The 27,362-nt window shown below is 33.9% G+C and overlaps 1 protein-coding gene across 14 annotated transcripts in view; it reads right to left on the bottom strand.

The window, feature by feature from the left end:
• The window catches only part of Nol4 (nucleolar protein 4), a 329,323-nt gene that overhangs the window by 67,436 nt on the left and 234,525 nt on the right, over positions 1–27,362 (bottom strand). For 9 of the 14 annotated variants that reach the window (XM_004855193.4, XM_087193590.1, XM_087193586.1 and 6 more), the window contains 3 exons: positions 18,635–18,814; positions 17,720–17,911; positions 1,330–1,443 (listed from right to left, as the gene is read on the bottom strand). In XM_004855193.4, coding sequence (XP_004855250.1) covers positions 1,330–1,443; positions 17,720–17,911; positions 18,635–18,814 — 486 coding nt within the window. The remainder of the gene's footprint in view (positions 1–1,329; positions 1,444–17,719; positions 17,912–18,634; positions 18,815–27,362) is intronic. The other 5 variants (XM_004855194.4, XM_087193623.1, XM_087193618.1 and 2 more) reach the window with 1 other exon arrangement.

Genomic DNA, 27,362 nt, shown 5'->3' with positions numbered 1-27,362 from the left:
ATGCAGTCAGAATCGCGATGCTACATGGTATTGTATATAGTGCTGCAACTCATTTTTAAGTAAGATAAATTTCATAGGGTTAATAATAAAAGCCTCAACTGAGACCACATACATGTGAATAAATACTGGTGGTATGATTAATAAATTCAAGATTGGCATTTTTACATACCCTTTTCCAAGACTGATATTGTGTTTTTATTTAACTGGAGGCTTTAGCTGTGTTCAGAATTATGAATCTATGACATTTTAATCATAATCATCATCAGATTTGAGTGTCTTTCTGAGACATTTTTAAGTATTCTAAGCATGGCATGGGAAAATGTTTTGGTTTAAAACTCACTAGTTCACAAGGAAAACAAAGCTGAGCTAATTTAAATTAGTCTCTAATCATCTCAACCTCTACTCATCTCAACCTCAATGAAAAATATGAAACATCAAGTTAATTTTAACAAAATAATTAGAAAGCCAGAATACAGTAAACTTTTAAGCATTTAATATAATACATTTGTTATTCAATATATTATTTATAATATTTATTATGTAATACAATATATTGATATATTATTAATATAATATAAATATTTAATATAATATTCTATAGTTTAGTTCTTTATTATGGGTAAGTAAAAAAGAAAGCTAGAAAAAGAAGAGAAAGGGATTCAAGAGAAGATGAGGGGAGTCAGAAAGAAACCCCTAAACCAGAGGAACAACTGACTGAAATCCTAATGAACGATGCACGCCTGCAGTGCATACATCTTACTACCCAGGCCTATGGCCCTAGCTAAGAGAGAAATGATTTGCATGCGTATAAAATAAATGATGAATTAATGAAGAAATAATCCTAGCACATGGATTTTTATTAGGTGAGGTCCCATTTTTATTGCTTTTGTAGCTGGCAGTGTAAGAGTCCTGTGTTTGATAACTAGCAAAAAAAGTTATTTTGTACTTTCACCACCCACAGCATAATATATTAGCATTTGCCAGTAGGTCAGAGAAAATTAAAGATTCATTTTATTCAAACATAATGATAAATGATAAGATAAATTTACAAGACTATTATAAATGATTGGTCAGGGCATCTTACTAAGTAATTAGTCTTCAAATCAGCAGAATTATAATTCAGTTTTACTACTGTCCATTTTTCATAACAGAAAATTTGTGTTTGATCTCCATTGATCACCTAAGCATTGCATTATTCAAATTCAATTTCATAATTAAAGACATGCAAACTATCTCTGGTTACTTAACATTCAAAAGTTTTGCTCTTCTACATCAGTGAACTATATTTGCTGTCTCTGGCGAGCACCAGACTCTGAGAGTCCTCAGTACCTGCTGTTTGTCCAGACGCATCCTCTTGGCTGCATTTCTGCTCTCGCTCTCACAGGCTGAAGCCAAGATACTCTCGGCAACTGCTGAAGTAAGATGGGAAGGAATAGGTCGAGACTAAAAAAAAAGAGAGAAAATATGAAAAAATTATTAACAGTATCATCACCAGGACAATGCTATTCTCCAAAGAGCACGTAGGACCATCAACATGTGCAGGAGTATCCATTTATTTCAAATGACTTTATTTCAGTAGAGAGAGGAAATGGAAATTGTAAAGATGAAAAATGAAAGCTAGTTAGAGATTAAAGCTATAGTTGCTACACAGATCCATCATTATTCCTACAGCTCCATTGTCACAAGTATTTAATCAAGGCCATTACAGTAGAGGAGGAACCAGCAGTGGCAAAATTGCTGACTGGATTTTGCAGATAAAATAAGTCCTTTAGTCTTTTTGTAATATAGGACAAGGCACAAACAAGAAACAAAACTAAACAAAACAAAACAAATGACAGGGCTAAAAGAGAGCTGAAAAACTAACAGACACTACTCACACCATGTCAAATAATCTTCATACAAAAATTATGGGTGTTTACAGTCTAAATTGTGGCAAGTGATGGGATTAAAATGCTTTAAAAATACTTTAGCTTAAATATAAACTAAAAAGTCAGTCCTAAAATGATACGATTTCCAAATATCAGAAGTTTCATGTTTTGGATGTGAAATTATTTACCTATATGTGTAAAGGCATGTTTTATTTTATTTATAAAATAGAGTTTATATTAATAATTTCATAGGTACTGTTGGAAATCGTTATATGTCACACAGAAATTAATTAGTTCCCCAGCTAAACTCCTAATTAATTACAAATTATTTGCAACTCTCCATATCATTTTTGATAATCATAGAAAAGTTTTCCATTATTTTTCCTATAATTACATGCAAGATTGTCTAGCTGAAAGATGAAGTACTTAATGACACAGAACATTTTTAATTAAGATAAGCAGATGATAGAGAAAAAGTAACATGAAGATTAAACCACATGAATAGAAAAATAATGTAAGAGAACAAAATAAAATTATCTTAAGACTAGCATATATAGTGGTATACAACCTTAAAGTTTTCTAAGCCTTAGTCCAAAATATGTACAGATATCATTAACTACAAGTCTCTGAACTAATTGAGATCCTTTAATTTTTTTTGTGACAGAACTTGAATGGGGCTTTTTATGTACATTCCATTTATTAACTTTGACATGTAACACTTACTTTAGCCAACTGAATAACTGAGTTTATGTCTCAAATAACATTCTGAAACAACTAAATTCAGACAACAATTCATACGGTCTTCAGTGCAATTTGTGTAGTGTGAAAAGAAACCAGACTCTGACCTCAGATGAACTAGGAAACAATTTAGGCAGTTACCTCTGCAGACTTCCTCACTGCTTCTACTTCCAAAGTAGCCTCTGGAGGCAAAAGGCAGGCACAGCACAGGACAACACAGTCCTAACCTGTGAGATGTCTGCAATGATGGCTAGACAACTCTGACAACAAAGCAGCGGCATTATTGGAATGCTACTTCTGCAAAAGAGAGAAGCCCCTGAAGTGGGAGGGAACATGCAGCAGAAGCATCTTAAAGACAAGATGAAGGGCAGTTGGAAGGGCATGACTGTGCTTTGATGTTGGAGAAAGTGGTCACATGAAATAAACTCTAAAAAAGTGTCATACAAGGACAGAAGTACAATCTTAAAACTCATATTGCCTCTTCATTTTATTTCCTACTTCACCAAGTATGTGGATAAAGCAGTCTAGTCCAGAACCAAATAAATATTAGGCTATATATAAATCAGTGTCTCATTAAAAGATGACCCCTGCCTAGCTCAATACTATAAACTACAAGGGAATTCAATGTCTATTAATGCCCTACTGGCATAAATGATTTTTTGAGTCAAAAGTATTACAGAAAATGTGAGAATAAAGATACTCCACTGTGAAAACAGAAAACAAATTGAGTGTAATTAGTATTATGCAAACAGGAGTGAGAGTTCACACTTTTATAAACTATATTATTAGACCCTTCATCGGGTTCCAGGGATGGAAATAATGATCTTTAATGAAATATCAGCAATTTTGCTTTTTTATTTTAATTTTTGATAGCCACATAATAGTCAGAGATACATACTTCTATTTTTTTACTATGTCTATTTTTATATCAGACATTTCTCTTCCAAATTAAGAATTTAAAAATCAGACATTTTATTAAACTGATTGAATTGTATTAATAAGCATAAAAGTTTTTTAAACATGTAAGTTTGTTGAGCAGGGAAAACAGAAGGCAAGTCATCTTTTGAAATTAAAAGCATATGGTAGTATTTCTTTTCAAATTATTTTTCATTTTAATATCAAAGAAGAGATCTTTACTAAAACAGTAATAGGCATTTATCATAATAATTTATGCAACTATTACTTACTTATAATAATTTATGCAATTTCGCAAGGACTGTAGGCTCTTTGCCTGATGTGTTAAACTGATTCTCTGAAACTAGAAGCAGGTCCTGCTGGAGTGAAACAAGAGATTCTGTAAGTTCACCTGATGACCTACTCTATCAAGTTTTGAGAAAGAACTTCACTTTGGAATAAGGCAATAGACTCCTACTGAGTGAAAAAATAAGTAGGAGCAAAGAAACAGGATTCAGTATTGCCCATGTATATATGGTATAATCTCAGAAATAGAATTCATTATAATTTGATCACTTTAAATGGCCATATAAATGATTTGGCATCATTTTCCTCCGATGATAGATTAAGCAGTTTGCCAAAGCTAGAGGCTAGGTTTTATGTTTTCTAATTTTCAGTTCTTTCCTCCTCTGCATTCTGTTGTTTACTTAGTTCTTTTACATAGTTTTTTGTTAATAAAATGTTCTAAAAATTCTTATATAAAAACTATTGAGCTCAACTAAAAACTAAGCTGACTAAAAATAGTCTATACATGCCTATTATAACCATAATTGATTCATACTCATTGGAAAGAAGAGCAAAATAAAATAACATTTACAGTATAGTCAAATATATATTTTTCAAAGAAATTTCTATAACTCAAATGTATGATAAAATGTTTATTTCTCAATGGAAACCCATGGTATTCTAATTTAATTTTAGATGAATATTAATAACAGTTAACTCCTACTGAGTGCTTAAGATGATCAGACATAAACACAAAAAAGCTTAGATTCAGTACTGAGCCTCCAAACACTCCCTAAAAATATTTTGTTGAAAAATATTTTGTAGAAATTTGTAACTTTCCCAAGACCATGCAACTACGTATGTAGAAATGATGGATTCAAATGTAAGCCTTGTGGTATATTGAAAATAATAATGCATAACAAGGAATTATTCTCATTTTACAACTAAGGCCTCAACAAGCTCTTAAAAACCTAGAGATCTTAAGCACTGCAGAGGAGTCCTTTCAAAGCTAACCTCATTCTGTGCTTCAGCCTAAATGTTCTAATGCCATTCTAAGATGATTGAAATTCTTCTCTTATAACTTTCTCATTAATCATTTAAAACCCTTCTTCATAACAGCATAAAGATAAAAATGTAACTTGTCATATTAAGCCGCAAGTTCTAAACTGATGCAATCTAAAGTCATAAGATTTTAGTATTGGAGTAGCCAGAGTGCCGAGAAATAACATATTGTACAGGAAACATAATCAAGCTTGGTTTTACACCCAAAATGGAAATGCAGGAGCCATTCACAGAAATTCTTTCTCTTCTTTGAGATAATCATGTTAAAAAATCCTTTCACTCCTAACACTGGTGAGCCAGTAATAAATGCCAGTGCTCCTGGTCCACACAGAGCTCAATAATGCTGTGCCTGGTTATAAGGTGTTAAACGTTAAGAGCCAGAGGCTTATTTCCCCCCCCCCTACTTGCCTTCTATCCATTTCCCAACTCAAAAGTAGTCATATCAAGGAAGTGAAGAGGAAATTAACCAGTTGTGCTTCTTATAAAACAACTCTGTCACAAAGAAATCTGAACTGATTATTTAGTATAAACTCTGAGAATCATTGTCATCTTAAATCTCTTTCTGTCAGCCGTTGACCACTGCTTTGAGGTCTTCCTGGCACATAATAGCAGGGCTTGCTAAGGATTTATAGTCAGATGTCACCAGAGACAAAGCTTATGGATTCCTTAAGAGTGGGCATGAAACACAAAAGCGTCCATGTAATAACTGGAGGTACCAATATTTTCACAGAAACATAAAATGCAAAGCATTAAGAAAGATAACTTATGAAAAACAGCCTTCTCTTTTAGGTGGAAGACATCTTAGTAAATGTATCCTTTGGTACATATCTTTTTTCTTTTTTTTTTTTTTGGTACCGGGGATTGAACTCGGGACCTTATGCTTGCAAGGCAGGCGCCAGAACCACTGAGCTAAATCCCCAGCTCCCCTTGGTACATATCTTAAAAGAAGACTTAAAAAAAAGAAGACTAATAATAATAATAAAATACATATAATTATACACTGTCCACGATCTATACCTACACTAGGGAGATCTGCCCCTACTTCTCCCCTGAATATGAGTGCTGCAACTCCTAATTATCTCTTCATAATTAACCGTCATTCTCAACTGGGATGTGAGTTGAACTTTTCCCAGCACTGTTCTTATTGAAATAATTATCTGGGCTAAATCAGTGGCAGTTGTTTAGTCCAACAGATGGCTAAACTGTCACGTGGAGCTTTTTGAGTTTAAAAAGTCACATTTTAATTGGAACTTAAGATGTGATTGCTATTGGCACAATGTAAATCTGTCTTTCCTTACAGATGCAACTGAAACTTGTCACCACACCAACAAACTATTCCATCTTTTGGTCTAAAAACTGTAAAATTAAACAACTTCACAGTCTTCTGAACTTTGGTTGTACAATTAAAATGCTGCAGAATTGTTACAATTATAAAAAGTTTTAAAAAATGAAGAATGTAAGGTTATTCTTATGGGTTAATCTAATGCATTTTAATGTTTAAGTAAAGCTTAATCAATTATTAGCCAAGACCAGATTGAGAACAACTGTGACATCTACTAAGGTTGTAAATAAGACAATCTCTTTAGAGACAATTAAAACAAATGATTTAATAGTCAGAACCTAGGGTCCTATGATAAAATTATTTCTCCTAATCTTGCTATTTTATAAAATATATAATCAAGAATTCTGGAACTTGGATGATATATACATACTCTCTCTCTCCAAAATGGTATATTTATGCCTAAAGGTTTAATTTTACATTTTGTATAGAAGAAAGTTTCAGCTCCTTAATAGAAGGGAGTCTTATTATTGACCAGTAGCTTCATTCATAGACATTAGTACAGAGACAATTCAGCAACCAAGTCAGAATGGCCTTGTAATATTCCATAATCAGCTAGTTGCCATCTATATGACTATTTTTGTGATTTAATTTCTGAGTCCTCATCATGCTCCTGGGTATCATTATTTCTCCTTTTATAAATGGCAAAACAGATTCAGCCAGCAAATAATGAATAGGAAAAATAATGTCCATATCATAGATAATGTTATGAAGTAATGCATATAAATTGACTACTGTCTTCCCTTGTTTATTCAACAAATAGATTTAATAAGCATCACCTATATGTCAGGAATCGTGCCAAGTTTAGAGATATTAACATAAACAATTATCAATACTATCTCTGGCATCATAAGAGTTTGCTTTACAAGCTAGAATAATGCTTAACACATAGGATTTAATATACATGAACTAAAGTGTATTTTAACACATTTACAACTTCTTTGTCAGTCAGTAATTCTCAAATATAAATTGCAGTGTTTTTTTAAAAACTTAGATTAACTCAGTTGGCAAAAAAAAGTGTCATGAGGATACTTAATAGCTTTTCTTTTTCTTAATTTATTCACCATGGTGCTGCAGAAATGAAAGTATCTATGATGTTTTCCTAGCCCTCACCATGAATGTTATATAATAAGAATATGTACTCGAACATGTTCTAAAATCTGAAAGTTCTGGGCTCTGAACCATAAACAATTCAAGATTTCAGATAAGAATTATTGATACAGACAGAACAGTAAACTGCCCTTAATCCAACCTGGATGGCTTCACTAGAGATGTTAAGCAAGGGCCTGACCTGGCTTCCTGAGCAGACAAGGAAACTCAGCCCTTTGTTCTTAATGAAAGATCCCAGAGTTGACATCTGATCCAAATAGGACCAAAGGCCTTTCAAAAGAGCCAAGATCCAAAGGTGGTGGATTGCTTTTAGACACTTACAACTGCTGGTGGCACTGTGTCTCAGCAGGCAGCAGGGGTCTGTCTGAGAGGTCAGTCAATGCAGGAGAGAAGCATAGCCAAGAAATGAGAAAGCAGCTAACCTGGCCTTTAAACCTATGGATCCAGCTATGAGTGAATTGCTGCATTTCCCTGTTTCTTGGGAAAATTGCTGTGACTAATTTCAAAGGAGTTTGAAAGTGGAATATATACCCATTCATGTACATCTAGCCTTTGATTATAAGTATACCCCATATGAATTAATGATCTATACCTTGGCATTAATTTTTCAATATTATTGGCCATTACTAATGCTCTTTTGAAAACACATAGAAAATTAGTAAGTCATATGTAACATTTAGAAGAATAGTTTGGCTAATGTAATGTTAAAATACCTCTAATCAAGAGACAAGATAACTACACATGCTTTCCTTTTTCTTTTTTCTTTTTGCAATGCTAGGGATTGAACCCAGGGCCTTGTGCATGCAAACTACATGTTTTACCATTGAGCACATACAGGCTGCATCATGCTTTCATTTCTAACAAAGTAATCTTTAATTTTAATTTCAATAAGGAAATATCATTTAATCTTGAAAACATGTAGTCACATATTATTACACAATTGTAGATCGTGGTACTTTTATCTATGTTTTGTGAAATCAAAATTTAAACCAATTCTATTAACACAATTACTGTCACTATTTATTCACAATAATTGTCAAATAGATAAAAAGTATTTACAAATCCGTCTTTTAAGAGTTAAAAGAAAAATTAAAATTAAATGTTATTTACCCATCTTCTTTAAGAAGAAAGGAAATCTTCATATAATGCCCACTACTTGGGAAAATAAGGCAGGAGGATCTCAAGTTCAAGACCCTGTCTCAAAATATTGTTTTAAAGGGCAGGGTTGTAGCTCAGTGGTAAAGCACCTGTCTGTCATATTCAAATTCTGGGTTAAATCCTGAGTACCGCACAAAAACAAAACAAAACAAAAACAAAACAATAAAAAAGATTTAAAATACATTAGGCTACATTTTTAGTTAGTAACAGTTTTTTAAAATTAAAATACCAGTTGAGAGATACTGTGTGCAGCATATAGTAAACAATAAACATTAGCTTATCTCTTAACTAATTCCTGCCACAAAGTAGCACATTAATAAATATCTATTCATTCACTCAATCTTTCATTCAACAATTTTAATTCAGCTGAATTGAACATGAATTGAGTAGCTTTCATGAGCAACTCTGGGCACTACGTAAGACACTGTGGGTGATACAGAGACAAACAAGTTAAAAAGCATAGCACTCAAGGAACATAACTTATTAAGGAGCTAAGGCCTATATATAGATAACAGTGATATAAGACAGGATAAAATGAACTACAAAAGATGTACCACGAAGTACAATTTGCACACAGAAGAAAGAAAGATTTGAGGCTGCTCATAGCTAGAAGTGAGATTTGAATAAATAAAAACATATTTGGTTCAATCCTCCAAGCAGTTAAACAGGTTGAGAGAGCAGGAGGGCTTCCCAGTAAAGGGGAGTGTGGGAATCAACTTCTGGTTAGCATTTTATCACGCTTCTCAAGTGCAGTAGGTAGGGATGTTTACATTTGTTATTTCAAATACTGTTGGTCTTCACCTGTGAGATAGGTGCTTTTTTTTCCATTTTTTCCCCCACGAAGAAATTGAAGCTCCAGGATCCAAGGTCCACAGCTGGAAGAGCATAGACAAGAACCAGGATCCACTGAGTATGAAATCAGGCTGATTTCTTTAGATTGCCCACCCATCCTTTTCGTTTCCCATTGTTTACTTCTGGGTTCAGTTGCCTCCTTTGAGTCCAGCTTGTCTTAACTTTGGTAGTTGCCTGAAATATTGTTTTTCTTCCTCACTCTGAACATAAGAGTTTAGGTCATCATTGATTAGTAAGTTAAAGTAGTTGCTTTTAAAACTTGGAAAACTGTTTGTTTGTTTTTTAGTATTTGAAAGACTGTCTTCTGACATAAATTTTAAGGATAAAAAGTTGTTCATTCTACTTGCTTTTCTCTTTCAGATAATCTTTTGTTTCTTTACACTAGTACATTTCAGAATCACTTTGCTCTGCTGTGGCTTTACTATGGTTGTCCTAGAAATAGGTTTATTTTATTTGTACTTCTGACTGCTGGCTTTATTCTCTGTTTTGAAAGTTCATGGTCCAAGTGATTCTGAAAATTCTTCATCATCTCTTTGAATGTTGTCTTTTTCTTAATTTCTTCTCTGAAATGCCTATTAGAACATTGTAGTCCATCTTAAATTCTTTTTTCTTATTTCCCTTCTCAGTTTTCATTATGTGGGTAATTTCCATACTTTCATCATCCAGTTTATTGATTTTTGTCAGGGACTAAATATTATATTCTATTTCATCCATGTAGTAAGGTTTTAATTTCATTGCTTATAATGCCTGATATTTTTATTTCTAGAAATTGAAAAATGAGGTTTCTTAACTCCCATTTCATGGAAGACTAAGCTTTGTAGGGTCCCAGTTATATGCGAGTCCTGAACTGGGTGATCATTCAGTTCTCTGCCCTCATCTTCTTGTGTTTCCATTCACATTTTCTATGCTCCTAGCTTGTTATGCAGCATAAGAGCTTACAAATCTGGCTATGAGTTTGCTAGTCATTTCAGGGGCCTACAGTTTTCTTTTCTTTTTTTTCTTTTGAGCTTAGCTAGGTATTTAAAGATTGTTATATTTATGCAGGATTTGTATGTGTCTACAATGGGGTGAGGGCAGTGAAGTGCTCCAGGAGGCTCAGCTCAACATCTTGGTCAAACTAAAATGTTCAATGATGAATAACTCTGAAAAATGTGGTGGCTACATTCTTTACAATGCAGTTATTCTTTATTTTAATATATTTATCAAAAAATGAACAAAAGGTACTCATCGTCCTTGAGTCAAGGAAAATGTGTGGACCAAGAGCAAACATTAAGAGAAGCAGCAGCAGTGCTATTTGATGGACTAAGATGTGAAAGAAAATAATTCAACAGGTTAAAAGAAAAAGTAAATAGATGCAAGTATCAGATCATACCTTAAACATTCTGTATACATCATCACAGGTAGCACTCCAACAGTCCTCCCCTTTAGAAAAACTGAGACTCAGAAACATCACATGAATTCAGATCTACTCAAAGAGGTCATAGTCTAAAATATTATTGTATAAAATTTAATTTTTTTCTGAGATGTTAGAGTTTCATACTATTGTAGCCAGAATCAGAAAGGATGAGTCCAGGAATAAAAGTAGGTTTATCGGGACTGGGGATTTACCTCAGTGGTTCTGTCACCTGCCTTGCAAGCAGAAGGTCCTGAGTTGGATCCCCAGCACCAAAAAATATAAAAGTAGCTTTGTCATAAAGCCAATGAAACTGAGACACCAGGGTTCCTCTATTGAACAGGTCTTCTCAGCACTGGAGTTCGTGGATGCTGTGCACATTCTATGGGAGAAGCCAACTGAAAATCAGGAAGCTTATCTGTAAGTGTATCTGAAATTGACTAAATAAATGTTCAGAGAGAAGGGCTTGAATCTTTAAGGTTTCACTAGTTTAAGTATACAGTATTTCATGTGGTATGTTTGTAAACTGAATATTTATTTTTCTGTTCATGCTTATAATTTTGTATTTTCTGTTTGAAAGAGGCTCCAAGTATTATAATGTTCAGGCTTTACTTTTGCCTCTGCTTAGGCTCAGTGTGTACAGAGTGTGTTTGGTAGAAGCCGAGAATTGAGATAGAAAGATTATGCAAAACTATAGGTACCTGGGATAAAAGGCCAAAACAAAGATGATAGCAAGCAAAATTGGAAATTACAGGATTTATTTGGAAAATACAGCTAAGGAACAATAAACAAAATTTGGTAATCAGTAGAATCTTATCCTAAGTTTGTAAAGAGTGATGTAAATTACAATAGTAGGACTGTTAAGAGAAATAGGCAAGTCAAGAGGGATTCACTGGTGGTTTGGTTAATGGAAGTGGGACATATGCAGAGGGAGTAAGAGAGAATATAGAGTTCAGGATGACATAACAAAAATAGTTATGCTTGACATTTGCAATGAAATACCAAATCTTCGCAGGTGACTCCTATTCTACTTTGAGAATAGGGTAATGCACATAAATGCAGATATTTTGCAACTGTACGTAAGGTAAAATCCAGTGCTGGGCCAGCCACAGAATTATAGGAACTACTTCAAAGCAAAGAAAGGTAAATAAGGAGGCAGAAAAACAATAGTCTCAAGAAAATAAGCAAGTAAAAATAATACTCCTTTGAGAAAACTGGCAAAGAAAGATGTAAATATTAAATATTTTGTTACCATCAGAGGAAATTTTCTTAAGCAAAAAAAAGAAATTATCCTCATTGTTAGTGAAACAGAAAAACTAAACATGTAGGAGAGTAGGTGTGGTTGGGGAGCAATGTCCTAAAGAAGGTATAATAATATGGCAGCAAGGGTGGCCAGGTTATCTGTCTAGGACAAATAAGGTCAATACTTATCTGCTGTGAATATAATGGAGAAAACTTAGGAATTTTTATATATTTATAAAAAATGTTAAAATGCTTGTGCAGGCTCTTTGATGACCGAGGACAAAGGTTTATCTATGTTAATAATGGCTGAAGTGAACTAGAGATTCAGATCACTGAAATTGAAAATGGTAAAGAAGTGTGAGATCAGAAGGTGAGATATCAAAATTATTCAGAGGAGGATTATAGAATGTAATTAAAAAGAAATATTATGGATAAAGTACTTAGAGGATGTGAAAGTATCTTGGAGGATGGAAGCTGACAACTGAGAGGTAGGGCAAGGGCTGGTACAAATACTAAGTAGTGGGTTCAAAGAAGATGTTTCCTAATTAGCATCAATTAGGTTAATTGGTCATAAACAGGAAATGTGCATAGTTGTGTTCATGTGTGAAGAATAATGGGAATAATATTATGATAGTTACATATGTAACATAAATGTTTAAGATCTTAACACATGATCTTGTATGAGGGACTAAGAATACTTCTGATAGAATTTTCAGTTTAAAGAAGCACTTGAATTCATTTTTATGATATCTCTAATTGTTAATGCATATTTCGTGTCACTGAATATTTAGTTGTTGCAATGCTTATAATATCAGGGAAGCTGTGAATTAAAAATAAGTTCTGAACTCTACTTTGAGCAGCATTAGACAAATAAAAGCAAATACTGAGATAAGTCAAATCCTCCCAAAGATATATGATTTCTTTAATTCAAAAGACATATTTTCTGGTATTTCTGGAACTAGACTATTTCCTTATTTTAAAAGTGTTTTACTTTTTTTGTTTAAAATAAGTGTTAGATCCACCATGAAAATAAGTGCACAAAGAGCAATAGAAAGACAGTAGGGACACTGAAAAAAGTTTGCCTCTAAACTTGCATAGAAAGGCAGATGTTGAATTGTAGAGTCCTAGTGATGAGAACTGATAAAAAACACTATTTTCTCATGAGAAAGAATTTTTCTCTTGCATTAAATTTAAAATGAAGTCTCTAAAGTGAGGCCTTCTATGCTGTATCTTTCATAACCTAAGGGATAATGCCCTTGGCCAACTTTTAAAAACTGCATGAGACTTTATATAAACAAAAATAGTCAGCCACATACTATTTAAAACAACCAACTAGGAAATTTTCAAGAAGTTGAGGTCATTGAATTCAAATACATAGGCTACTTGGCCTAACTGGATACAGTGGCAAAATCTGGGACATAAAAGGAATAATGGACTAGAAACTTATTAGACTATAATACCCCTAAATATCTTGATTTGAGTTTTAGAGAAATAAATGGAAACATGTGGAATGTCATGAAAGAGTCTCTATGCAAATTTAGGAAATAAAAGCAAGAAAACTTATCACATAAAAAAGCTGATACTCAGTAGGGACCAACCCCACCTTATTCATAAATCATTGGTTCTTTTATATCTACTATTGAATTTAAGACAAGGGCACCTTGGAGAAATGTATTTTTTGAACATTTATTCTTCAGAGAAGTACCTGAAGTAACTTGGGAGTCAAAGTTATACAACAGAATCAATACCAACTTAATATACAATATTTACCTGAGTTTTAATTTAATGGCTTCACAATTCATTAAGGTCACAATTCAGTGAAAACTCTGACAGTACTCTGAATCTAAGTTATTAGATTTATTTTTCTTTAAACTTGCCCTTTTACAACTAACACTGAAGACTTTTTTGATTTGAGTTGATTAGTAATAGAGAATTGGTGAAAATGCATAGAGAAGAATCATTATAGATATTCTAATTCATGTATTATAGAGACTATTTGGAGCATGACAAAAATTTTTGCTGCTTAACCAATCAAGACTTGTGAAAGATTCGACAATTCCAATAAAATAACTATGTATAAATATATAATCTAAGATCTGTATGCATCAAGTGAAGCCAATTAGAAGTATTTGTGTTGGCATGGAAATTCATTCAGGGATAGTGTAGAATAATTAAACATGAACAGATTTTGTATTAACAATGGAAAAAAAAGTAGTTAAAGTGAATGCTAAGATTCTCAAGTTTATTACTGCTATATATTGTTAAACCACATCTAGAGGAATAACCCTTTGAAGTTCTTAAAGTCAGCCAAAAGCATATAATTTTATATTTTTGTACTTTACTTATAGAGTCTTCTGACTATAGTAACTAAGTAACTAGAAGAGCTGAGCTTTTGAATGCTAGTTCCACTTTACAATATAGAATTCCCTATTGTCTGCCTTTTTATAGTTACATCTTATATAAATTTTATAAAGGTTTTTGTTGATCTGTTATACATTGTTGAATAACTGTATCCAAAAATAATCATATATTTTAAATAATACTTTTTTTTACATTTGCCTACACAAAATACAATAGAAGATTTTTGTTTAATGCTTCAATTTAAAAAATTGTCCTGTAGACATTATTTTATATTAAACTTAAAAATTATGGGGACAAAATTATTCATGTAAAAAATTTAGTTGTGCTTACTACCTTCACTAGCCATTCCTCTTCCTAGCTATTCTGGGTAAAGATGAATGCCAAAAATGACACAAATCCTATATATGCTCCATGACAATAAAACAATATATAAAAAATTTTAAAATTTCAACTGTGTTTCTGTGCTTTTTAAATGATCTCAAAAGCCCATGTGTTGTCCTCAGTCTACAGTGCTATTGGGAGGAGGTGGGATCTTTAAGGGGCGTGGCCTAGTCAGAGGACATTATGTCAAAGGGGTGTGGTCTTCAAGGAGATATTGGGATCTGGGCCCTCCTCTTTCTTCCATTGCTTCCCAGCTGTCATGAGATGAGCTGCTTTGTTCTGTCACATGCTCTCTACCATAATGTGCTGCCTCACCACAGGCCTAAAAGCGACAGAGCCAATAGTCTATGGACTGAAATCTCCCAAACTTTGAACCAACCAAACTTTTCCTGCTGATAACTTCACGTGTTTTGTCATAGTGATAGAAAGTTGACTAATATATGTCTACTACATAGAGAATTCAATTTGTTAGTTCCAATGGCACATTACTGAGTAACATATAAAACAAAAATATGCTAAATGTAATATCCATTTATATCCATGGAATTCATTTAAAATTTTTACATAAGGCCTTGTGGTACTATTTAAGCATTTTGCTTCACATAACTTGTCCCCTCAACATACCATGATGATGTAGAAAATGTTTTACTCCTAATTAACAAGCCGGACATGAATTTCTTCATATTTTTATATAATGTTATGTATGCCATATATATGTATTAAATGAATGAATGAAAGTTATTAAAAGTTAAATGCTATATAATTTCTCTACAGCATATTTACTTCAGGATCATCTTGTTAAACTTCTTAACTTTTTGTTCTCTGTGTATAGCACAGTTTATATCAAATACATGCCATATTAAAATGAATAAATATAACCAAAGAATGGCAATTAATTTTTTAAAATGATTACATGTTTGAATACATTTTAAAGAGATTAAGAATTCTACATAGTGATTTTTTTTTTTTTTTTTTTTTTTTTTTGCACCGGGGAATGAACTCAGGACCTTGCACTTGCAAGGCAGAGGACGGCACCACTGAGCTAAATCCCTGGCCCCCATAGTGATATTTTTAAAAGAATGATTAATATAAAAACTTTACATATAAAAACAAGGGAAGTTTTATCGAAGAATCTCTAAATATCACTAAAATTGTTAGAAAAATAGTAATGCTAGCTGCTAATAAAAGTAAAAATGTGTACATATGATGTCCTTCCCTTTATTGGGAGAGAATGTGTACTTACAGTGCCATGTTCTCAGAGATATACTTAGTTTCCATTGGAATTTTATGTCACTGTTAAGTGACTCCAAACCTTATGCCACTATTAGTTTCTGGGTTTTAGCTGTTGGCTAGGTATTTTCTCATCTATCACCTGACTACTATTTTACAGATGTAGTAGTAATTAAACAATTCTGTAATACGAGAAATAGCTTCATTTTCTTCAAGCAATCTCATATTCTCTCTTACCTTATACTACTTCTATTGTTACATTTATTACTAAGTTATATCATTTTTACTGAAAAATGATTTATATGCACCATAAACCCCAATTCCAGTGTAGGTATCCTAAGAAGTAAGCAAACCATTAATTGGAGTGTCCAGAATAAAAACACACTTTAGGAAACTTTTTTCAGATGGTGAATTAAATTATATTTGATAATATTTTTAGGGCCAAGATTTATTGAATTCTTAGTATCTTCCAGAAATGACTTACAGAGGTGAGGCAACTTCTGCAATTCTCATAACTACACACGTTAAAAGTTGGGGTCCTCTCCAGCGGAGGAGCCTGAGCACATCTGATGTAACTTGCCCAGAGGAGCTGGGAGGAAGGTGGGGGACCCAGAACTGGACATCAAGTTCCCAGAGAACAGAGTACATACTCCTAACCATGTGGAAAGACTGGCTCTTCTTTAAATTACAGCCACTTTTCTTTAAAAGTTAAGATATTTTTATAAGCCAATGTGGTACAGAGAGGAAATGATATGCCTGTCATTAATTTCTCAGGACTTTACATTTCTAAAATTCTTATAGATGAGATACTCTAAAACCTTGCTTATCTATGCCAACTGCTATCACATGACACTAATAAATTAGAGGTGGATATTTTAAATACAACCCAGGCTTTTATGCAGCCTTCTAAGAGCAGCAAAAAAAAAGTTTCAAAAAAATCCCTACTACATTTCTATTTACACACAGAAAAATTAAAAAGTAAAAACCAAACATTCACTGTAAATTTAGAGCAAGGTAAAACAGAATGAAGTTCAAAAAACATGGATTTCTAACTTCCACCCCACAAGTGACCTCTAACAACATAATCTCATCCATCTACCAAGCCCCAGTGAATATGAAAGCTTATGGTACCATCAAGAAGCACACAAATAGGGCCAGGGATTTAGCTCAGTGGTTCTGGCACCTGCCTCACAAGCGCAAGGTCCCGAGTTTGATCCCTGGTACCAAAAAAGAAGAAGTACACAAATAAATTTTCCCAGCCCAACAAAGCCTAATTTTTCACTTGAGCATTTTCACACTCTGATTTGTTATTTGTTAATTGTTGGTTTGAAAACGGTATTTTTAAGATGGATCCATCCATTTCCTTTCATTTCAGAGAAAGCCATTCTCATATCATCTAAAGCAATAACTGCTGCTTCAGCTCAAGCCTTGGTCAACCTCATATCTACTTCAGCAGTGATGGAAAAAGAGAAAGAAAGAAAGAAAAAAAAAATCACGAACAAGATGCTGGTTCTCCCTAGGTTTTTACTCAGATCACCCTCATTTTCTGTGACATGGTACCATGTGGTTCTGTGAGCACTGGTCTCCCAAGATATTCCTTATTAAATAAACAAAGGGAAGAGATAGTTCAGGGAGATGAAAAGGAGAAGGGGAAAAAACAAACAAGTGAACAGAAAACCCCTTTGACCTGACATTATGGAAGAAAAAAACAAAAAAAGACACTAAGATGAAAAAAAAAAAATAGTGTCATGATTTACATGTGGGATTTGGATGGAATCTAGGGCTGTGTTTTGATTCAAAACTCACCATCTCAAAACCACTTCTTTTCATCCGCCTGCAGGACTTGAGGTAAGTACGTATGCGTTTTCTGGCACGCTCTTGATACTCAGGGAATTGTCTCCTGCATGAGTCAATGATAGCCTGGATCTTTTCTTTGGGCTGCTTAGAGATTGGGACCATTCGGTCCAAGTTTTCATCTACAAACAGCCTGACAAACATCTGTTGGCAAGAGGGAGACAGAGGAGAAGGGTTTGGAGGGCTGCTGTCTTCTGTTCCTAGCTTCCTGTCTTGATTACCGATTGGAAAATATTCTTTTCTGGTTTACGCACTGGAGAACTTTGCAATGGGAAGCCAGAAATTTTAAGCAAACACTCTTTAAAGATTTTCTAAATGATTGGATTAAAAAATAGAGAAGAAGAGAGAGAAAAGCAGACAGACACACAGACAGAAAAGAATAGACTATCATGTAGAAAAAAATCAGGAGATAACAGTACATTGTGACAATTGAGCTCCCATTAAATTCTCTGTTAATGATAAATACGACTGTTACATTGCTACACTACACAGTGGACTAATCTGCGAAAACAAACAGTTGACTCTGTCATGCATAATTAGATAAGCTAGGAAAGCAAAAGAAATAACTGAGTAACTCGTGAGGGACAGGTGTACTCATCCAAGAAATAAGCTGAGCCCCTTTATCTGCTATGTAAACATGCATACTCACACAACACCATTCCAGTTTTCAGCTCACATTTAGCTTTAAAGTTCTAAACAAAGCACAGCAATTCTGGTGTCTAGTTGGCAAAGAGAGTTTCATGTACTTTTTAAATCCTTCTGTAAATTAAACAAACATGTCTCTAAAATATGCACATTGACCATCAAGCAACAACATGAAGTAAAGTGGTAAAAATTAAACCATACAGGGAGTGTGGCAAGACTCACATTAAAAGCTTTCAGCCTTTCTGCTTCAACGCCATCTGTCTCATTAACTTTCTCAGAATCATCATGGTCATCATGGTCATCTTCATCCTCGTCCCCCCTGTTGAGTGACAGGTCCTCAGCTCCTCGGTCTACACTCTCATTTTTGCCAGAGTCATAGCTTGAGTAACTGTGTGCAGGAGACTGAAAAGAGAGAGCGACATTGCTACTTTTAAAGGCATTGCCCAAGCTGATAAATTTTATGTTTTATTTTAGTTCCAACCATCTCTCGCAAATCTTGTTTATGAATTGATAACTCTAGACCTGTGGCTATTTTAATTTAAATCAAAATTAATTCAAATAAAATTAAAAATTCATTTCCTCAGTCACACTAGTTACATTTCAAGGGCTCAAGAGCCATGTGGAATATTTCTGTCTCTGCAGAGATTTTATTGAACAGTAATTGAACAGCAATTACTGTTTCTACTCAATATTTATATCCCCAAAGAAGAAACAACTTGTAATTCATTTTACAAGAGAATCATGGAATCACATATTACTAGAGAGAGATACAACCCCAGACCTGAGTCAGTCTAACTGTATTAGTACTCTTTGGGCAGACACGGAAAGAGAAGGATAGACATATTTAATTAACTTTTGCAACAAGGACTGTACAAAATGTTAATTATAAGAGGATTTAAATAAGTTTATAGATCATCTACAAATCTTTCAATGGCATCTGATTTTGGTTTAGAAAAAGGAAATCTGGTTCTTCTTAATCATATGTTAAGTTTAGTATTTTTTTGTCCCAATATTCTATCCAGGGCATGAGAAATTTAAAGCAAGAACAATTAAATGGAAAAATGTAGCACATAATTCAATGTAAAAATCATTAAATATTTGAGGTTTAAAGTATTTAAAAGTTCATTTTCACACACAAATAATTGATGGCTTTCTTAGAGTTCTGGTTGTCATATATATTTACACATGCATGACAGCAGAGGTAACACCCAAATACAGCATATAAATCTTTATCACACATCATTATATATTTGGTACTGTGCCACAGAGTAATATCCATTCCACAATTATTTATTGGGTATCTATTATATGTCAGGCACTATTCTAAGCCTTTATCATATATACTATACAATAAACTGGTTAAATAACTTTCCCAGTGTCACAAAGCTAGCAATGAACCAATGATGTTTGGCTCTGAATTTATTATCTTAACCTAATCTCCCCTGTGTCTATAGAATGAATACTTATAAGGATATTGTTACAATATCAGTAAGAAATCATTGGTAAGATACTGTATTTCTTGACACAAAGGTTTTTTGTTTTGTTTTGTTTCCTGTACTGAGGATGGAAACCATAACTTTCATATTGAGCTTTATATGTAGCCCTTTATATTGTTTATTTTGAGACAAGGTCTCTCTAATTCACTAAATTGTTTAAGCTGGGCTTGAACTTCCTATCCTCCTGCCTCAGCTCCCCAGAATACTGGGGTTATAGGTGTGTGCCATTATGCTCAGATAACACCAAATTTAAAAAGAGAAGACCCTCTGAGATGAACATACGAAACCCAGTTCATCAGTTAATCTCTAACTATGAATTTGTTTTTCAGATAGTCAACATAAACTAAGTAAATCTCATAGAAGATGTGTATTTCATATAGGTTGGAGGCTATCTAATAATGTTTTATATTCATGTAGTGTGATAAAATTTACATGGAGCTTTAATATCTGCAAAACAAACTTCATAGCAGAAGTAATATTAAGTCATTAATGTATTGTTAGTACAAATTATTTTTAAATGAACGGTAATAATTTTAATGGTAATAAATGATATTAATATGCCTGGTGGTTAATTTTATGTGTCAATTTTATTAGACCACAGAGTGCTTGGATATTTGATGAGGCAGGTGTGTTTGTGAGACTTCAGGATGAGATAAATATGTGAATTGGTAAAGAGTAAAACAGTCCTTGAAATGTGGGGTGGGCAGCACTCAATGACGTGAGGGCAAGAATCGAACAGAAGGTAGAGGAGGAAAGGAAAATACATCCATTCTGCCTGACACCTTGAGCTAAGCCATGTTGAGACTTATTCCATCTGCCTCCCTAGTTCTCAGGGGTTCAGACTCACATGAAACTATTCAGTGTGATTTCCTGGGTATTTATCTTGCATTTGGCAGATCTGGAGAACCTTGACTAATATTGTGTATCATGCACATTGTAAATGGTTTAAGGCTCAGCAGATTCAATTTACTAAGCTAAAGTTAGATGTTGAGAAGACTAGTGGAGAAGTTAACTAGAGGACTTCATCAATGCTAAGGTAGGATTAGATGGAGTTTCAGAATCTATAGTCTACAGCCACAGGAGTTAGCAAACAAATAATAATAATACTATTAATAAAAAATGAGAATTCTGGGTTTTGGAATAAGGGTGGGTTGCAAATGTAGAAAGAGAAATGTGTAAAAGAAGACGAAGGCCAAAAAACCAACTTCACAAATGTAAGTTATCATGTCTAAGGTCAACAATGGCCTTGTCGTATCCCTAACTTCTTTGTCAGTTCATACCTACAGCTTCTGCTCCACAGATGAAACCGCCAATCCTATGGGTACCAACCTTCCCTTTGCAAAGCCTGTATGTTTCAACTTGGTCTCTAGATGAAGAGAGCTTGCCTGAGACTGAAAACAAGCTGAAACCATTAGAGCTAAATAACAAAGAAAGACCTGATTAACTGTTCCTAAACCTTTCAATTGTGTGATAATTCCCACCCTCTCCAACACCTTTAACTTTTTGCTTGCATTTGACTTTCAGCAACCTTTGATTGAGTCTGGAGAAGTACAGCAATCAATCATTACAAGGCTACATTAACAATACAGATTTCACACATGATATTTAAAATATACAGATGTCCCCAACTACATGGGTAATAGTATCTCTTAACAACAACAGATACCCTCAAATTTATTGACAAAGTAAAATGCTTTTGAATAACCTCTACAGAGGGAAATTTTAAATTAGTAGTGTTCTTTTGGATGCTCTTCAATGATAACATACTTATAATATACTAGAAAGATCACACTAAAATATTATAACTATAATCATAGGAAGCATAATAAAACTAAAATACATCATCGACCTTAGCTTTATTTAAAAATCAGCATGTTTTTATAATTTAAATCATTAACAAGGTGAAATTATCTAATTAAATATAACAACAGATCAATAAGTTTGGAAATTTGCCTTTTAAAATATAAATAATTTAAATATATTTAAAATGGCCACATGCAATATTTGAAAAATGTTACAATAGACTTATCTAAATGAAAATTTGTTGGCTAATTCATTCTTTCTACACAACATTCATGGAACATAATCTAGCAGTGTACTCTGTGCTGAATCACTTGGAACCAGGAAGGATTTATAGTACCAGTCACTCAAGGTAAAAGAATTTCAACCTTGTAGCTCCATGAATATTCAGAATCTAAGTCTAAAACATGATCAATGTTTTTTTCCTTTACAATATAAACCAACACTTTTATAATTCTGAATTATTTTTTAAACTGGAATTTCATCCCTTAACTTTATCATTGTTTAAAATTTAGTTATATTTTAAAAACTGAAGATCTAACTATATTTTTAAACTAGTCACATTAAATTCACTATGCACAAAGACTTCAAATTCTATGTCAGTCTACTTCGATCTTTCTTACTATACTTACTATACATATTAATTTACATTTTCCTTCAAACTAGACCAAGCTAAATTGACACCTCTACCTTTTTCCTCTCTAGAGAAAATATAACTCTCTAGATCAGCATCAAACCTCTTGTAGGGGCCTGGGATGTAGCTCAGTGGCACCTCACCTACCTGGCAAGCACAAGGTCCTGAGTTGATTCCCGGTACCAACCAAACCAAACAAACAAACAAACTACTTGTACTTTTCCTTTTCCTAGAAAACTGTTTGATGTTTTTTTAAATGAGGGAATGTAGCTATTCAAGTGATGTTATAAACTAAAGCAAAACACAAAAGGTTCCAAAGTAGCCCATCTAAAATGGGCAATCATACCTCTCACTAACCTGACCAGCCTTAATAAGGATGCTGGATGTCCATAGCCTCGGAAACCTTCATTTCAAGAGCAACTACTTTTTAATTCCAGATACAAACCTAAAAAATCCAATGAGGCCCAAAAACTCAAAATATATTATGAAATCTCAATTTAATGGAAGATGCACACTTGTTCAAGCTCAAAACACAGATGTTAGTTTAAGAAAGAAGATTCGAGGATGGCACTAGTTGTGTAATTCCTTTGTTTCTTTTGTGATAACATGTGGCCCTCCTTTGCAAAGACCTTTCTAAGAACACATTTGCATTTCAATTTTCTCAAAAATTCCACTCTAATAGAACTGCCAGCTCTGGACCTTAAAAAAAAAATCTTCATTGGGACAAAGCTTAATCTGTTTTTTTTCTCAGAAGTTAGAGCCCAGGACAGCTCAGACAACAGCACAGTGGTTGGGGTAAGACACCTTGGAGGCTGGAAGTCATTTCTGATATGTACAGCCAATGAAATAACAGGCGTGATTTGTCTCCTCATTATGCCCCACAGAAAGAAAGAGCACATAAATTGAATTCCAGGCATCCATGATTCTACAGTATCTATCGATATTCCACATCTTTGTCACTACACTGATGGAGGATGTTATGGTTTAGACCAAGAGTGTCCCACCAGATCTTCAAGTGCTCAGAGGTGGGGCTTTTGGAAGGTGAATGGATCACGGGGGCACTGCGTTCATCAGTTCAGTCTTTCCCTGGTGAGTTCCTCAGCTGTGTGTGCTGTTGGAAGGTGCGGCCTGGTTGGAAGAGCCAGTCACTGTGGGGCAGGAACTGGAAGCATGTACAGTATACCCTTGCAAAGTCACGCTTCAATTTGCAGCCTCAGTTCATGGATTTTTCCTTGGAATCTAACTAATAATTGTTTGTGGAAACTCCGACAATTTCGCAGAAACCACAATTATCCTCTGCAATTGTTTTTTCTGTTTTCTTTGTTTATTGCGGGAGGTTTGCAAGTAGCCAATCCAAGAGTGTTATTCAGTTCTCCTTACAGGTGATTGGCTGCTGCCCTGTAACCCATCTCAGCAGACACACCAGCATTCAGCATCATAACAGATTACTGTACAGTGTGTAGCTATCGCGAGTGCTGTCGGTTTTGTTCTTCTTAAAGTCATAAGATCTCTAAGATGCCATCAAAAGTCCTGCACCTTCTAAGGCTTTATTAATACAGTATTTTATTAAATTAAATTACATAACTACAGGAGACATAGCATATTCAGGGTTTAAGCTATAAAAATGGGCATCTATAGGTATTTTTGACCATATCTAAAATTTGCGGGGTTTTTGATGCTCTAGGAACATAGCCCCACAAATTTCAGGGGTCCACTGTATCTGCCCTCTCGGTTTCTTGCTTCACTCTCTGCTTTCTGACCACCATGATGTGAGCAACTCTTCCCTAAGGCAGGCCCTTCCACCATGCTGTTTCCTCGATGGACTGAAAATGTGGGCCTAAATAAATCTCTCCTCCTTTAAGTTGCGGGTGTGAGATATTGTGTCTCAGTGACCAGAAAGTGTCTACAATATTAGAGATTAAGTAAATGGTGGCACATCAAAATGGCAAATACTATGTTGGTATTCTGATGCCAACTGAACAGCTGGAAATGCTCATGAAGACAAGGGCAAGAATATGAATAAGCAATGGTGAGTATGCTAAAATCTTAATTTTATAGAAAAACATATGCATTGAAAAGATCCAGCAAATAGCATTTGTTATCCCATTTGTTATCAATCATTTTCTCTGGGTGATGGGATGAAAGGTAAGTTATTTTTCTTTATAACTTTGGTATTTCCTGTGGTTTTATAAGTGAACTAGATTCCTTTATTTCAACAAAATATCTTACAAATAGAAAAAGAAAGTGACGAAGACAGAAGGTATTATGCAAGTTAGCATCAATGTGCATCTTCCAAGTAGACAGAGTTAGTTGAGAGGGGGGTCATTTAGATGCCATATCTCTACTATCTCTATAATCTTTCACAATGCCAAGCACAAAGTACAAACAAAGTAAATGTTTTCTGAGTGAGTGACTGCTTACATTTTGGAGTTGTACAGAAGATAATTTGATGGGTTTTTTTGTGTTTTTTTTCTGAAAGGGTCTCACTATAAAGTTCAGGCTGGCCTTGAACTTACTATGTAGCCCAAGCTTGCCTTGAATTTGCAGCCATCCTTCTGCCTCAGCCTACCAAGTGCTAGTGTTATGGGTGTGCACCACTACACCCAATGACTTGAGTTAATTTTAAAATAAGTTTTAAAAATATATTACAGTTACTTTTTAAAAAGCAGATAGTGAATCTACTTGCATACTTAGCATCTTTAGAAGTATGATGCTTGTACCTTCTAATATAGCACAAAATTAAGCACATACCAACACTTAAGAAGTTAGCTAACCAGAACCAAAGCAAAACAAGGCAAAACAAAAAAGAACTCAATCAGAAAAGAATAGCTCTCAAGGTATGCCTATTGGACTAGCTATATCAGCATCTCCTGGGAACTTCTTAAAAATGCAGGTTCAGCTCCCACCCCAGAGAACAATTGAATCAGACACTGTGTTACTGAGCCCAACAATCTGTGCCTTACTTGGGACTCTGATACATATTCAAGTTTGAGAATGATTTGTCTGGAGTTAACGTCCATATGTAAAAAAATATGGCAGACACAGGAATAACTTACACAACACCAGGGGAGGCACACTGGCAAATTCAAGACCAGAAACATTGCATGGGACAACCAACCTGGGTTCTACAAAAGGTTAATGACACAGAACAATAAAGACATATTAGGAAATTTAACAGACAGAATAAAACAATTAAATATATAGAGGTTTTTTGTATCATTATCCAAATAAACTCAAGAAAATTATTTGGCAAAAAAGAAAATATTATAAATGAAAGCATCACATGATAAGTTATTATTAATCTATGACCTATAGTAACTTATAATTCGATTTAAGTAAATACTTATGTATAAAAAAGTGCATACAAGTTGAGGTATGCAGAGATGAAATGACACAGGTGTCTAGGATTTGTTTTAAAATTCTAGAGAAAAGAAGAAAAAGGTGAAAATATAAATAAATGAGGGAAATGTTTATTGTGTTTGGGGTATTGAAGCTTCTTTGTTTTATTTTTGTTTTAAAATAAATTTTATACTTTTTAAAGCAAATTTTGAGTATTTTTTTTTCAGCACTGGGGATACAACTCAGAGCCTTCACACTGAACTATATCCTTAGCCCTTTTTTATTTTTTACTTTGAGACAGTGTCATGCTAAGTTGTTAAACTATTCATGTTGGACTTAAACTTGTGATTCTTCTGCCTCAGCCTCCACAGTGCTGGGATACAGGCCTGTGCCACCACACCTAGCTATTGAATATTTGAAGTGTAATTTTGGTTTCCTTCTCTTTTGACTATTTAAATCATTAGATTCATTTATTCAATATTTAAGAATCACTATTTCATGCTCAGAGTGCTGTTCTACGTTCACAGGATTGGATGGCTCCATGTATAATGAGGGCTGAAGTTACGAAATTTGGAGAGAGAGAGTTCTTTTAAAAAACTAGAATTAGAAGACTTATGTGAAATGAGAAAAATCACAATAAATGACAAAATTTGAACAGCTTATGAATGCTACAAATATCATAAAATGCAAAAAAATCATAATACTTTAAAAGTTCAAAACTATATGGCTGATGTCTTTCCATCTTTCTGGGTTACACACTCTTTGATTGTTTCTTTATGTGACAATGATTTTATAATACAGCCTATGAAGCAAGAGAAAAATTATTCTTTATCCTGTCTGATGGAAATGTGTCTTTTACTGTTGACAGTTTAGAAATGTTTTCTTTGGTCTTCCAATTCATTATTGCTAAATTGTACAAACTATTAAATTGTTTTCAGAATGGAGAAACACTTAATCAAGTTCTCCCATGTCTGTTCCTTGATATTTTTGAATATCTCAAGTTTTCCTGAGCAATGAACTAATGTCTTCATTAAACTGACACTTGTGAGTTTTATGTATTTTCATCAACACCTGAATTTTCTGTCAAATCCAACATACAACCTGAATCTCCTCCCAATACATTAATTTATTCCTCTTCATTTGTTTTCTTATTTCTTTCTCCTAAGGAAATACTATCCCTGGTATGATCTGTAGCTTCTATTGTGAGTGACTTCTTAGTGTCAGAATAATATCCTTTGATTTCCTTTTTACTGATTTTTTATGCACCTGTAGTATTTTATTTTAATGTTCACTTGGCCTTTTATTAAATAAATAAAGTCAACAAAATGATGTGTCAAAGGCAGTTTTGTATGACATTTCTTCTGGAACTGCCAGGCATCATACGGTCAGATTGTGTGTTTGATGCAATGCACTAAGATTGATAGGTGAAGTGCATAAAACACGTGATTTCACATGAAGATGTATTAGCCACTTTCAGTTCTGCCATAGATTTAGGCAAAGTAAATATATGAATTCATATGAAGTCTCTTTTGTGAGATTCTCATAAAAGAAACTATATGGTGTGCTTATTGGGTTTATTTCTTTAAGCTTTAATTTAAACTTTGAGTTTATTTTGGTGAAGTGTCAGTGCTAGAGTCTGAATCTTGAATGCCTCTCAAAGACTAAAGTGCTGAAGGCTTAA

Source organism: Heterocephalus glaber, unplaced genomic scaffold (genome assembly GCF_053883595.1).
Source record: "Heterocephalus glaber isolate CG9 unplaced genomic scaffold, H.glaber_assembly_v1.0 deba00000331, whole genome shotgun sequence".
Classification (NCBI taxonomy): Eukaryota; Metazoa; Chordata; class Mammalia; order Rodentia; family Bathyergidae; genus Heterocephalus; species Heterocephalus glaber.
The sequence above is the reverse complement of the archived record's forward strand: the minus strand, read 5'-3'. Positions and strand labels throughout refer to the sequence as shown.